This window comes from Gorilla gorilla, chromosome 10 (assembly GCF_029281585.2).
Source record: "Gorilla gorilla gorilla isolate KB3781 chromosome 10, NHGRI_mGorGor1-v2.1_pri, whole genome shotgun sequence".
Taxonomy (NCBI): domain Eukaryota; kingdom Metazoa; phylum Chordata; class Mammalia; order Primates; family Hominidae; genus Gorilla; species Gorilla gorilla.
In genome coordinates, this window is record NC_073234.2 from 51,633,044 (window position 1) to 51,646,176 (window position 13,133).

A 13,133-nucleotide genomic window follows, 5' to 3' on the forward strand; every position below is an offset into this window, starting at 1 on the left:
CTGCATGAATGGGGCGCGCGTCGCGCGGGCTGCAGTCGGCGCTCGCGGGGGAAGCCCGAGTCTCGGCCGGGTGTGGGTGGGAGGAAGCGAGGTTGGGGGGGGGAAGGGAAAGAGCGCGGGGGGCGGGGAGGGGCAGCGCCCGGGCGGCGCGCCGAGCGCGGCGAGGCGGCGGGTGTGAGCAAGAGCCGGCCGCCTCCGTCCCCCTCGCTTTGGTGCGGCTCTCCGCTACGCTGCTTCCGCCCTCGCCGCGCGCCCCCGCCAGCGGGACTCCAGGGAACCCCCGGCGCCCTCGACGGGGCCGAGGAGTCGGGACTCGGGGAGCCGGCGCTGAGGGAGGAGCCTGGTCGGAGCCGCGGAGCCGAAAGCTCCGGATCGTGGAGGTGGGGGGCCGAGGCCCCTGAGGGGGCCCCGCCGCGATGGGCAACCTGGAGAGCGCCGAGGGGGGCCCGGGAGAGCCCCCCTCTGTCCCGTTGTTGCTGCCGCCCGGCAAGATGCCGATGCCTGAGCCCTGTGAGCTGGAGGAAAGGTTCGCCCTGGTGCTGGTGAGAGCTGAGCCCAGCCCCTTCCCCCGCGTACCGCCCCTCAGGTCCCGACGCCCGGGCTGGGACTTTGTGCTGGGCCCCCGTCCCGCCCACCCTTTCAGTCGGGGTCCCGAACGGATCCCGGCCTCCAGTGTCTTCCCAGGAACCTCTGAGCAGCCGCTGGCCGGCCCGGACAGCCCCGTCGGGGATCTCGGGACCGACGCCTCCACCGCTGGACCCTTAGGAGAAGTCCCCAGCTCGGGACCGTCCTAGGAACCAGGCTTCTCCCTCCTTCTTTCTCCCCCTTCTGCTGCCCTTTTCCCGTCTCCCCGCTTCTTCGCCAGGCTCCCCGTCCCTAGCATTCTCAGCCCGGAGCCTCTCGCGGGTGGGGGGAATTCAGAAGCGCGGCCGGCTCGCTCCTCAGCAGGCTTCCCTGAGTGGGGACACCGCCTCTCCTGCGAACATGGAGGCTTCCCAGGGAGTGGGTCCCACTCCCAGCCCAGACCAGATGTTTGGGGGGAGAGGGGGATGGGGAGGGGGCTGGCAGCTCCTGAAGGGGGTGGAATAAAGAGTATGCCATTCTGCTTATTTTCAGAACGGCCTGCAGGCATCCTGCTAAGTTAGAGTGGATTTGCCTAAAAGGCTGAACATGTGGATAAACCATTTCACTGGGGTATTTCTCCAAGTGAAACAATACACAAACCATCCCGCCTCCTACCCCTCTTTTCACGTTAAGCCATAGTGACTGGTTTGTGTTGTTTAGCCTGTGCTTTTTAGTCTTTCTGTAGGTTTCAAACGGTCTGTATAAATGGGTTTTTAGAGCTGACTTTGGGATTCTTCTTTGGTATGGGAATTGGACATTGATGTCAGTGGCTCTATGAAGCGAGAGGTTCTGAGCTGGTATCACTGGGAAGGAGCCAGAAAATATGTTTGCGCTGAAAATGAAGTTTTGCAGAGCGAAAACATTGGTAAACCGGGGTTAATCTTTGAGAAATTTGGGGAAATAGTTCTCACTTCCCCAAAGAGTTTTCTAAGAAGCAGTAATAATTCTGGCGTTATTGTTGGTATGGCCTGAAGGGCCGAGTCTGCCTTTGCCTCTGCCCATCAGGAGGGATAAGTTGTGGACTTAGCAGCCTTATTGGATTTCGTCTGCCTTGGAATAAGGAGATTAGATCTGTTGGCAACAGTGGAGCTGTCTAGAGATCTTGACCTCTCCGATGGTAGAGAATCTGACATCAGCCCACTGGCACCAGAGCTGGCTCAAAGAGGGTCCACAGTGTTCCAAGGGGAAGTGGTGTCGCTGGCACCTCTCTGCCTGCCAGCTCTGCGAAGGGCCAAAGGGATGTGGGCCATACATCCTGTGGCCCTCTGCATTTCCCCCAGCCTCCTCGGGGGATCGGGTGAGTCAGTGATTACCAATGTGCTGTGACCATCTCACAGGCTGAGGAGGAGAGACTGGGACTTAGTGGCCTTGAGAACAAGAGCCCAACTGTTGGGGAAAAGAGTGGGAGGGGATCTGCACTCTGGTGGGGGTGTGAAAACCCCCAGCAAGCTGACACAAGTTAGCTATAGAAATTGGGGAGAAAGGGATGGGGTGAGGTGGATTGGGTGGGAGGCTGCCTTAGGTGGGAGCTGCCAGGCCATTTTTTGTGAGAGCTCAGAACCAGAATCCATCATGTTCTCATTGGCCCTTGGTTGACCAGTTCGTGTAGTTAGCAAACTTAATGGCTTAATATTCACAAAATGCACGTGATGTCCTAGTTAACCAGGACACCAGAGCACCAGGAGAACCCAGGTCAAACGGGGGACTGGACCACCCACTTGCATGCCTTCCTTTCTGTATAAAATTTTGATTTGTTTCCTCATGCCTTTTGTTTTGGTCTTGTTTCTGTGTGCCTGAGCTGCTGCTGATGAAGGGTTGGAACAGGGCAGGCCAGAGCTGGTTAGTTGTCTCAGGAGACGGGATTTCACCTCAGTTTTCCAATACAGGGAAATCATCCCTTCTTGGGGATTTGAGTTCTTCTCTGGGGGCTCTTAAGTGTCCCTGTGTCCACTGTTCTGAAAGGTACCCTTTCTACCATGCTTTGGGAACAGTACTGACTGAGTCAGGTGTTTGACCCAGGTACAGGCTTAGGGGTATTTCCTGAACAGTCAGGAGAAGCATAGTGTAGTAGAAAAATTAAGGACTCTGGCTTAGCAAGTATCTTAACTTCTCTGAGCCTAGACTTCTTCCTCATCTGTAAAATGGAGGTAATCCTGTTCTGGTGAGATTGTGAGAATTAGGTGAGCCCCTGTATATAAGGTGCTTGGCACCCAGTAAGTACTCAATATAGATTATAGATTAGCTTCTTTTTTTTTTTTTTTTTTTTGAGATGGAGTCTGGCTCTGTCACCCGGGCTGGAGTGTGGCAGCACGATCTCAGCTCACTGCAAACTCGGCCTCCCGGGTTCAAGCAGTTCTCCTGCTTCAGCCTCCCCAGTAGCTGGGATTACAGGCACGTGCCACTAAGCCTGGCTAATTTTTGTGTTTTTAGTAGAGATGGGGTTTCGCCATGTTGGTCAGGCTGGTCTCGAACTCCTGACCTCAGGTGATCCACCCGCCTTGGCCTCCCAAAGTGCTGGGATTACAGGCATGAGCCACTGTGCCTGGCCAGATTAGCTTATTTTTGTTGATGGTGTGAAACAGTCAGATAAACTGTTCCTTTCTCACCTTTTTCTTTCCTAGATTGTCAGCTTCATTATAATTGGTTTGGTTTTTTGAAAAAGCTATTTGGGAGGTTTGTTGAGGTGACATAGTGGTGTCCTGGTTAAACTTATGGACTTTGAAATCAGAGTGGATTCAACTGTTTCATCCATAGTCTTTGGTTAGAAGAGTGTTTGACCTCAAGCAAGTTACTTAATCTGATTCCCAGTCTTCTCTTATACATGGGGATAATAATAGCATTTGCCACATGAGGTTGTTGTGTGGATTTCATGAAATTGGAAGTCAAATACTTAGCAGAGTCTGGCATCTACTATATGCTTAGTAAATGGTAGCTTTTAAGTTTGTACCTCTCAGCAGTGACTCAGATCTGAGATCACTTGTGTTCCGAAAAAGGGGTTTTAAAGTTTAGAAATCTGATAAAACCAATTACCGTGTTGTGTATATCCAGTCTCGGAATATGGCTGCTGCTGTAAGCTGGAGGGCTTCCTTAGCCCCAGTGTGTCTGTGGAAAACCCCTTGAAGAGTATCCTCGCTGAGGAAGTTGTATCAGTGCTGAGTCAAGACCACAGGCTCCCAGCCTTCTGTTCTAGACACATGATCTGTCAGCCAAAGTTGAAGAGCTTGAGATGAGGGCTATGAGAAGATTTGATGAGAGCATTGATTCCAAGAATCCTAACCCAGCCCAGTGCCTTAATTCAGGGCTTCCCTACTAGTGTGCTGCAGATGGATCACAGGTGTGCTGGAATACTGATCCCTTATTCCTAGGGGCAGCTAAAGTTCCCAGTCAGTCCCCTCTGGATGGGATCAGCTTCTACCCCATGTACTGTAGAAACAGTAATATTTTCTAGGTGTGCCTCGATGGGAAAAAGGTTGTGAAGCTGCTGTGTTACACTGCTTCTTGGCATCCTTCCTTACGCCCTATCTGAGTAGCACTTCCCATTCTGTTGGGTATTGAGAAGTTTGGGGTTGGGGCAATTAATGGAGCTCCTCTTAATGAATACCAGAATGAGAGCCAATCTCTGGTTTGATACAGTCCCAGTGTGTTTTGGTCCAAACTAGATTACTACCCAAACTCAGTTGCTCAGAAGCTAGTATTCTGGCCAGTACTGGACTTTCCATAGAGAGGGGAGGCAGAGGGCTCTAAGGTCTTTGAAAGGATAGCTGTCTGTCTTTGTTGTGATTGTACTCTGATTTTTCTCTTTGTTGATTTACTACAGACTTGACATGGAGTCTAAAAGTTCTGATGCCAGAAAAAGCCCTGTATATCCCTTAGGAGGAGGCTTTCAGGGCATAAGGGTAGGGTTGTGTGACAGGAGCTATCCCTGCTGCAGTTTCTCCTCTCACATTTCCCTGGTGACGACTGACAATTTGGGGGTTTTTCTGTAAGTGTAGCATTGATGTGGGAGCTAAGCTGGCCTGGGTGCTAGTTGTCTAAGAGGCTTTGAGGGGCCTCCTTTGACACAGAAATGGGCTGGGAAAAACTTGGACTAAATATCAGGTTCCAAATCACCATGGTGGAAATTTTTTTCCCAGCCCTCAGGATTGTGGTGAATTAGTTCAGGCTAGAATAGAACTTGGGAGGGGGCAGGGAAAGGGCCTTTCACAGCAGCTGGTCAGAGGAACCTTCTTCTTGTTCAGAGACCCCACAGAGAAGACCCTAGGCCACAGAGAGGAGTCTTATTCCCTTGACCTTCTGATATGACCCTGCCTTAGTCTGGGGGAAGCCTGTGTGTGGTGGGGAAGGGACTGATGGAGTGGACTCTGTCATTTGGGAATGTTTTCATTGCCCAGAGGGAGATTCAGCGTTTTTTTGTTTTGTTTTGTTTTGTTTTCCTCTTAAAGTAATACTTATTCTCTAAAGAAAGTATGGGACAAATCAGAAAGAAGAAAAGACTAAAGATTTAGGTTAAAGAAAAACATCCATATTTTCTCTAGTTTATTACCAAATGCAAATATTTTCTTAGTTCCTTTACCAAATGCAGCTGATGTGCTTTAAAACCTTTATGTTTTTTTCTCTGCATAGAGTTTTATACAATGTTTTGATATTTGATTTATTTATTTAAGACAGAGTCTCGCTCTGTCACCCATGGTGGAGTGCAGTGACATGATCATGGCTCACTGCACCCCACTGCAGCTTTGAACTCCCAGGCTTGAGCGATCCTCCTGCCTCAGCCTCCTGAGTAGCTAGACCACAGGCGTGCGCCACCATGCCTGGCTAATTTTTTCATTTTTTGTAGAGATGGGGTCTTGCTTTGTTGCCCACATTGGTTTCAAACTCCTAGGCTCAAGTGATTCTCCCACCTCAGTCACCCAAAGTATTGGGATTTTAGGCATGAGCCACCATTCCCTGCCAGTATATATGTTTTTTATCCAGTTTTTTTGTTTGTTTTTTGCTTTTGTTATTTCATTAGTTTTCCCAGGCTAGTAATTGTAAGTGGTTTGTTTTTGTTTTTGTTTTTGTTTTTGAGACAGTCTTACTCTGTCACCCAGGCTGGAATGCAGTGGTACAATCTCTGCTCACTGCAACCTCTGCCTCCTGGGTTCAAGCGATTCTCCTGCCTCGCCTCCCAAATAGCTGGGATGACAGGCGCATGCCACCACGCCTGGCTAATTTTTGTGTTTTTAGTAGAGACGGGGTTTCACCATGTTGGCCAGGCTGGTCTCGAACCCCTGGCCTCAAGTGATCTGCCCACCTCGGCCTCCCGAAGTGCTGGGATTACAGGCAAGAGCCACCAAGCCTGGCCTGTAAACATTTAAATGCTTGTACGATGGTCCATCAAGTGAAGGTACCTTTGTTTGCTTACCCATACACCTTTTCTTAGATATTTAGGTTTTTTGCTTCTGTTTGCCATCATAAACAATGCTGTGATGAACATATTGGTGTACAAAATATTTTCAATATTTAGAGTTTTCCTTGGGATAGAAACTCAAAATAGAACTTGCTAGATTGTAGGATATAACTGTTTTTGTTTCCAAATGGTTTTTAAAAGAGGGAATAATGTATGAGAAGGTTTTTAAAAGATGGAAGAGGATTGAGAATAGCTTCTTTTCTCCTGATTATGAAAATAATAAATATTTATTAGGTAAATTTGGAACTTACTGAAAAGTGTAAAGAAGATAATAAAACCTATAATCTCACCATCTACTATTAACACTTTGATGTACGTGTATATATATTTTTTAACAATTGGGATCATACTGTGTATATTGTTTTGTAAACTGATTTGTTCATTTACTATTTTAAGCATTTTCTCATTTGCTTATATATTATTCAGTATCATTATTTCTTTTCTTTTTTTTTTTTTTTTTGAGATGGAGTCTCACTCTGTTGCCCGGGCTGGAGTGCAATGGCCCGATCTCGGCTCATTGCAACCTCCATCTCCTGGGTTCAAGCAATTCTCCTGCCTCAGCCTCCCAAGTAGCTGGGATTACAGACGCCCACCACCACGCCTGGCTAATTTTTTTGTATTTTTAGTAGAGATGGGGTTTCACCATGTTGGCCAGGCTGGTCTCAAACTTCTGACCTTAGATCTACCCACCTCGGCCTCCCAAAGTGCTGGGATTACAGGTGTGAGCCACTGCGCCTGGCCCAGTATCATGATTTCATTACTGCATAGTACTCTATAATATTTTATCACTGCCTTATGTTGCTTTTTTTTTTTTTTTTTTTTTTTTTTGAGATGGAATCTTGCTCTGTCGTCCAGGTTGGAGTGCAATGGTGCGATCTCAGCTCACTGCAACCTCTGCTTCCTGGGTTCAAGCAATTCTTCTGCCTCAACCTCCTGAGTAACTGGGATTACAGGTGCATGCCACCACGCCTGGCTAATTTTTGTAGTTTTATTAGAGACGGGTTTTTGCCATGTTGGCCAGGCTGATCTCAAACTCCTGACCTCACGCGACCCACCTGCCTCGGCCTCCCAAAGTTTTGGAATTATAGGCATGAGCCACTGCGTCCAGCGTATCTTACCCTTTTAAAATCTCTCTTTTTTTTTTTTTTTGAGATGGATTCTCACTCTGTCGCCCAGGCTGGAGTGCAGTGGCTCGATCTCGGCTCACTACAAGCTCTGCCTCCCGGGTTCACACTATTCTTCTGCCTCAGCTTCCCGAGTAGCTGGGACTACAGGCGCCCGCCACCACGCTTGGCTAATTTTTTGTGTTTTTAGTAGAGACGGGGTTTCACCATGTTAGCCAGGATGGTCTCGATCTCCTGACCTCATGATCCGCCCGCCTCAGCGTCCCAAAGTGCTGGGATTACAGGTGTGAGCACCACGCCCAGCCTAAAATCTTTTTTTTTGCTATTACAAATAACGCTGTGTTGAACATCCTGTGCATAAATATTTGTGTCCGTCTCTGATTATTTCCTTAGGATAAATTGCTAGAAGTGGAATTATTGGGCCAAAGGGTATGTGGTTTTTAAAGGCCTTTGAGACATATATCTTCTGAAAAAGTTTTATCAGTTACCTTTTCCACTGATAGTATATGTGTCTACCTTTCTCTGTAAGCTAACTGTTACTGAGTGAATTAATGTTTTTAAAGCCTTTGCCAGTTTGATTAATTAGACATGGTATCTTGTTTTACTTTGCAGTTCTCTGAAAATTTCATTTTAAGTGTTTTGGCCATCTTTTATTTGCGTTCTTTGCTCTCTGTTGGGGATTTATTATATACATATGTCTATGTAATAAATGTATACATTTCCTATAGTTTTTCATTATAAAATATTTTTCACGTATAAAAGCGTATGTAACTGTTATGTAAGGTTAAAATAATAAAATGGATGCCAGTGTATCCACTGTGGAGTTCTTGGAATTGCTTCCTGCCCCTTATTTTCTTCCTGCTACTTTATCTGGGATGAAAAAGCCCTTTCTCAGGACTCATTGGGTCTGTGTTCTGCAGCTGGGACAGTCCAGGTGGCAGCCACACCAGTGCTTCCTAATTCTGTCTGTGGGGAAACAACTGCTACAGCTGGTGAGAACAGGAACTGGTCTTGGTGGAAATAACTAATCTTCAGTGAAGTGAAAAAAGAAGCCAAAGTGGAGAGGAAATGAGACCACAGATCCTCCCCTGCCCCTGAGGTTGCTTGGGGAGGCTGGGCAGAGCCAGGGTCCTGGTTCTGTGGTCAACACCAAAGTATGTGCCCCAGAAGTGATTGTAGTAAGCCCATGGGACAGCAGTGTTGGCTGCCTGAAGTCAGCGTGTCATCTGGTCTGCCAGACCAGTCACTTCCATTCTGGGGAAACATTTCTCCCACGTCTCCAGACCAGTCTCTTCCATTCTGGGGAAACATTTCTCCCACGTCTGAGCTGAGCAATAGCAGAGCCAGGGAAAGGCTGGGGGTTCATCGCGGTTCGGAAATGACTTTAAAGAAGGGGGAGGACCTTTTTCTTTGAAGACAGAGGAGGGGACGGTCCTGTCAGCACACAGGCTCCTCCTCTCCTGCTTCTTGCTGGGTACTTCTGAATAGCAGCAGGTGAGAACTTCAGGGATTTAAGATTGTCATTCATAGAGAAGTGAAGTGGATTCCAGAATAGAACTGAGCTGGGCAGCTAGAATTCCTGCATTCCATTTCCAGTCTCTCTCTTTTGCCTCTCTGGGCAAAGTTATGTCTTTGTATCTTGTTTTCCTTTCACATGGAGAGTGAGTCAGTCCCCCAGGAAAGGTGTAGAAGTGTCAAGCTCCCTCTGTGTCCTGGAGATACTCTTGTTGTCTTTGCCTCCCACTTTCCTCTCTACTTCTCTTTTCCTCTTTTAGAATCTTCCTCTTTCCAGGTTCTCTTACTGTCTTCCATCACCTCACAAGAAAGTTGTGGGTTGGGGTTTGTGTGTTGGGTAGGGGAGGACATGGATAGGGTGTCTTTTTTTTTTTGGGTGGGGAGCAGTATCTCCCCTCCTGCAGCTTTACTATTATGCATACTCTTCTTAGTTTATGAAGTATTTTGAGGTCCTTGAAAGGTGTTCTCAATAATGTCCAGAACCACGAGGGGCTAGCAGAATTATTTACATGGCAGATTTTGCCAGTAGAGGACAAGTTTAGGCTCTTGTATATTAGCGATGGTTTAATTCTTATCCTTATCCCCCCCCTCACCCAGAGTTATGGCCAAAACTGGAGTTGGGGCTGGTGATCTTACCTCTGGGTCCCTTATACACACCAACAGGGAAGATACGTACTTTGTTTCTCCCGTTTGCTCATTTCTACTCAAATTCAGAATGGAGAATATCATAATCCTCTTTTAATTGTACGGTGCCTCTCTAAGAAAGTTGACATGAGCCTGGTCGTTGGGTACTTTAGGATATTTGGTTTTGGATATTTGGTTTTAAAAACTACTTATAGCTTAGAGCAGTTTCTGTTCTTGTTTTTACACAGAAGCTGGGGAGCCAGTCAATAGATCCTCCTAGTGTTTCCCATGAAATCTTAAAAAAAATTTTGTTCTGGGAGGAAGCAGTAGACCATTGGTTTTGGAATCAGAAGACTTAGGTTCTGATCCAGCTTTATAGTCTTTTTTTTTTTTCAGCTGCACGATTTTAGGCAAATCCTATAACTTTTCTGAGTCAATTTCATCCTTTATGACATGTGTGACGATAATACCTATCCTACAGGTTTTTGAGGATGCTTACAGGAGACAACATAGTGAAAACACTTTGTAACCTATAAAGGTGCTAAAAATAAATATTTATTGTATATACATTACCCACTTTATCTCGTCTCAGAATTCCATAATTTAAAGTAGCTTTCAACTGAGGGAGGTATTGTCCCAGGAGGGAGTTTTTGGAAGCACTTGAGGATGTTTTGATTATCATACTGACTGGGAGTGCTAGGCTTTCTAGCTGAGAGCCAAGGCTGTTAAACATCCCTCTGTGTTTGGGTCATGTTTGGGTGAGTCCCACACAATGAAGAAGGATCCTGCCCAAAATGTGGTTGGCACCCCTGCTGAGATTTGCCTTCCACTTATCTGTACCTCCTTTGTCCTGTGTACCAATTGAGGATGAAGCTTCAAGAGCAATAAAAGGGAAGACAGAGCCATGGTATGTGGTGCTTTCTTGGTTTTCCCATTTCCTAGCACACCTTTAGGAAGGAGGTGGACCTCTTTTTATTACCTCTGCCTGTTGGTTTAATACCTGATTCCTCTGTACTGTGGGCTCTACCCTAAAACTCATCAAGTGGCAGTTTGGGATGTACATACTACGCTCACCCCCTGGTCAGTTACTCAAGCCAGAGTAAAAGTTTTTATAAGTTGGGAATATGTTTGAGAGATCTGTCAACAGTAGTTCTGAATCTTTTGGGTAACAGATTCCTTTGGAAATCCAGTTAAACCTGTGGTCCCTATTTCCCCTCTCCCCCTCCCATGTATGTATGAACACATGTAGTATTTTGGGAGTTTTAAAGACCATTTTTGGATTTGCTAAGGAAGCCCTGGCTGCCAGCCTGGAGGAATGGGAAGTGATAGCTGGGTGAGGAAACTCTACTGCGGGAACTCCTTGATACAGTTTTAGTGCTCTTGATCCTTGGTAAGAAGGAGCCCTGGTTGTTGGTTCAGATAAAATAATGCTGCTGTTAGTGGTTCCAACAAAAAGAGCTTGTTGAAACTTGGGTGATTCCCATTCAGAGGGAGATATTCAGGCCCCTGGACAGTTTAACTTTGATTAAGGATCCTTTGTGGTGGGGTCTACCTCTTTGAACTAGGGCCCTAGCCCTCAACCTTTGGGAAGATCCAGGTGGAGATAATAGGATGTACAGCTGGCCCTCCTTATCTGTGGGTTCTGTATCTGTGGATTCAACCAACTTCAGATATAAAATATTTGAAAAAATTGTGCATGTACTGATCATGTAGCGTTTTTTTCCTTGTAATTATTCTGTAAACAAAACAGTATAACAACTGTAGGTGAGTCTTAAACAACAAGGCCTTGAATTGTGTGGGTGAGCTTATACACAGATTTTTCAATCAAACGAGGAGTAGTAAGAATTGAAAACCTTATAAGGAGGGCAGACTTTTTCATACACATGGGTTCCATGGGGCCTGTGGAGTTTGAGTATGCTCAGGTTTTGGTTCCAGGACCAGGCTTGGAGCCATTTGGTCTGGTCCTGGAACCAATTCCCCACATATACTGAGGGACAACTGTATTTACATAGCACGTAATTGTATTATGTATTATAAACAGTTTAGAGGTGATTTAAAGTATACAGGAGGATGTGTGTAGGTTATATGCAATTACTATATAATTTTATATCAGAGACTTGAGCATCTGGGGATTTTGGTATTCTAGAGAGGTCCTAGAACCAATCCCCTTCAAATACCAAGAGACAGCTATACTTTCACAAATCCGAGGAACCCAGTGGCCTCTTGCAGTGACGGCCAAAGGTTAGATAATATCCTGTGTTTGGAGGTACTACCTGCCTAAAGCAGCAACTCTTTCCTGCAGGCCTGAGGTCCTTGGGGGAATATCTGGGTAGTGAGCTTCCCAGCATCTGCCTGGGAGAAGGATGGATGGAACGTTTGTTTCTCTAGCAATGCTTAAATCCTCTCTTCTACCTTACAAAAAAAAAAAATGACCTGTACCTTTTTTTGACTGCTCGGATATTTCATAACAGAATTTTTATAGGAAAATTTACATCTTTTGGGGGACTTATGAAAAAAAATCTTTTAAGACAACACTCTGTTTTTTCTGAGTAGAGTCCCTCATCTCATCCTTTTAGGAATGGCTCAGTGTCTGGTCCTTACCGACTGCCTGGATTTAACTTGTAAAGGTTAAGGAAAGACAGTTAACATTTGTTGGATGTATGCCGCGTACTTTGACATGTTTTGTTTCATTTAACTTAACAACAACTCTATGAGGCAGTATTTCACTGCAGTGTTTTTTTACAGGCAATATGAAGCTAGGGCTCAGAGGGGTTAACTAAGCGGGCATGGTCTCAGCTTAAATGTCACTAACTTAGGCCTTAAGGAAACTATTTTTGGTTAGATTTTTTATTCATGCTAAAAGGACTGTTGGAAAAACAACTTCTAAAAGATGCTTAATCTTTTATTTTTTATATATAGATTTTAAATTAATTAAAAAGTATCTGTAAGGGTACAAATAAAACTGATAACACTAGTTAGTTACCTCTGGGATTCAGGGTTAGGGGAGGAACCATGGTGGGAAGAACAGATTCAAGAGGAATTTAGCTTTATCTTTAATGTTTACATCTGAAATTTTTATTTATATATTTTTTAGAGACAGTGTTTTGTTCCCTAAACTGGAGTCGAACTCTTGGGCCCTCCCACCTCATCCTTTGGAGTAGCTGGGACTGCAGGAGTGTACCACCGTGCCTAGCTATAATGTTTACTTTTTTTTTTACAAGGACAATTCATTTATGTATTAGTTATGTAATTAAAAGTTAAATAATAGAAAAAGTTTTTTAACTTCACTAGAAATCAAGGAGATGAAAATTTAGAGGATATACTTTTTTTTTTTTGAGACGGAGTTTCGCTCTTGTTGCCCAGGCTGGAGTGCAGTGGCGCAATCTCGGCTCTCTGCAACCTCTGCTGCCTGGGTTCAAGCAATTCTCCTGCCTCAGCCTCCTGAGTAGCTGGGATTACAGGTGCCTGCCACTGTACCCGGCTAATTTTTTGTAGTTTTTAGTAGAGGCGGGGTTTCACCATCTTGGCCAAGCTGGTCCTGGAACTCCTGACCTCGTGATCCACCTGCCTCGGCCTCCCAAAGTGCTGAGATAGCAGGCATGAGCCACCGCACTCGTCCTGATATACTTATTATACTAATTATCTGGGTGAAATTTTGAAGACTGACAATGTCCGTGGTCAATATTAATGGCAGATTAATTCGGTCCAGACATTTTAGAAGGCATTTTACAGGGTTTATCCATTTAAAATGTGCGTGTTCTCTAACTCCCCAACCTCACCTTTAGGAAACCATTCTG

At 45.7% G+C, this 13,133-nt stretch overlaps 1 protein-coding gene across 4 annotated transcripts in view; it reads left to right on the forward strand.

Moving 5' to 3' along the window:
• The first annotated feature begins 109 nt into the window (after nt 1-109).
• Nucleotides 110-13,133, forward strand: part of FMNL3 (formin like 3) — a 62,483-nt gene continuing 49,459 nt past the window's right edge. For 3 of the 4 annotated variants that reach the window (XM_004053083.5, XM_063694649.1, XM_004053084.5), the window contains exon 1: nt 110-542. In XM_004053083.5, the coding sequence (XP_004053131.1) occupies nt 417-542 (126 nt within the window). In that variant the 5' untranslated portion in view covers nt 110-416. The remainder of the gene's footprint in view (nt 543-13,133) is intronic. The other variant, XM_063694647.1, reaches the window with a different exon arrangement.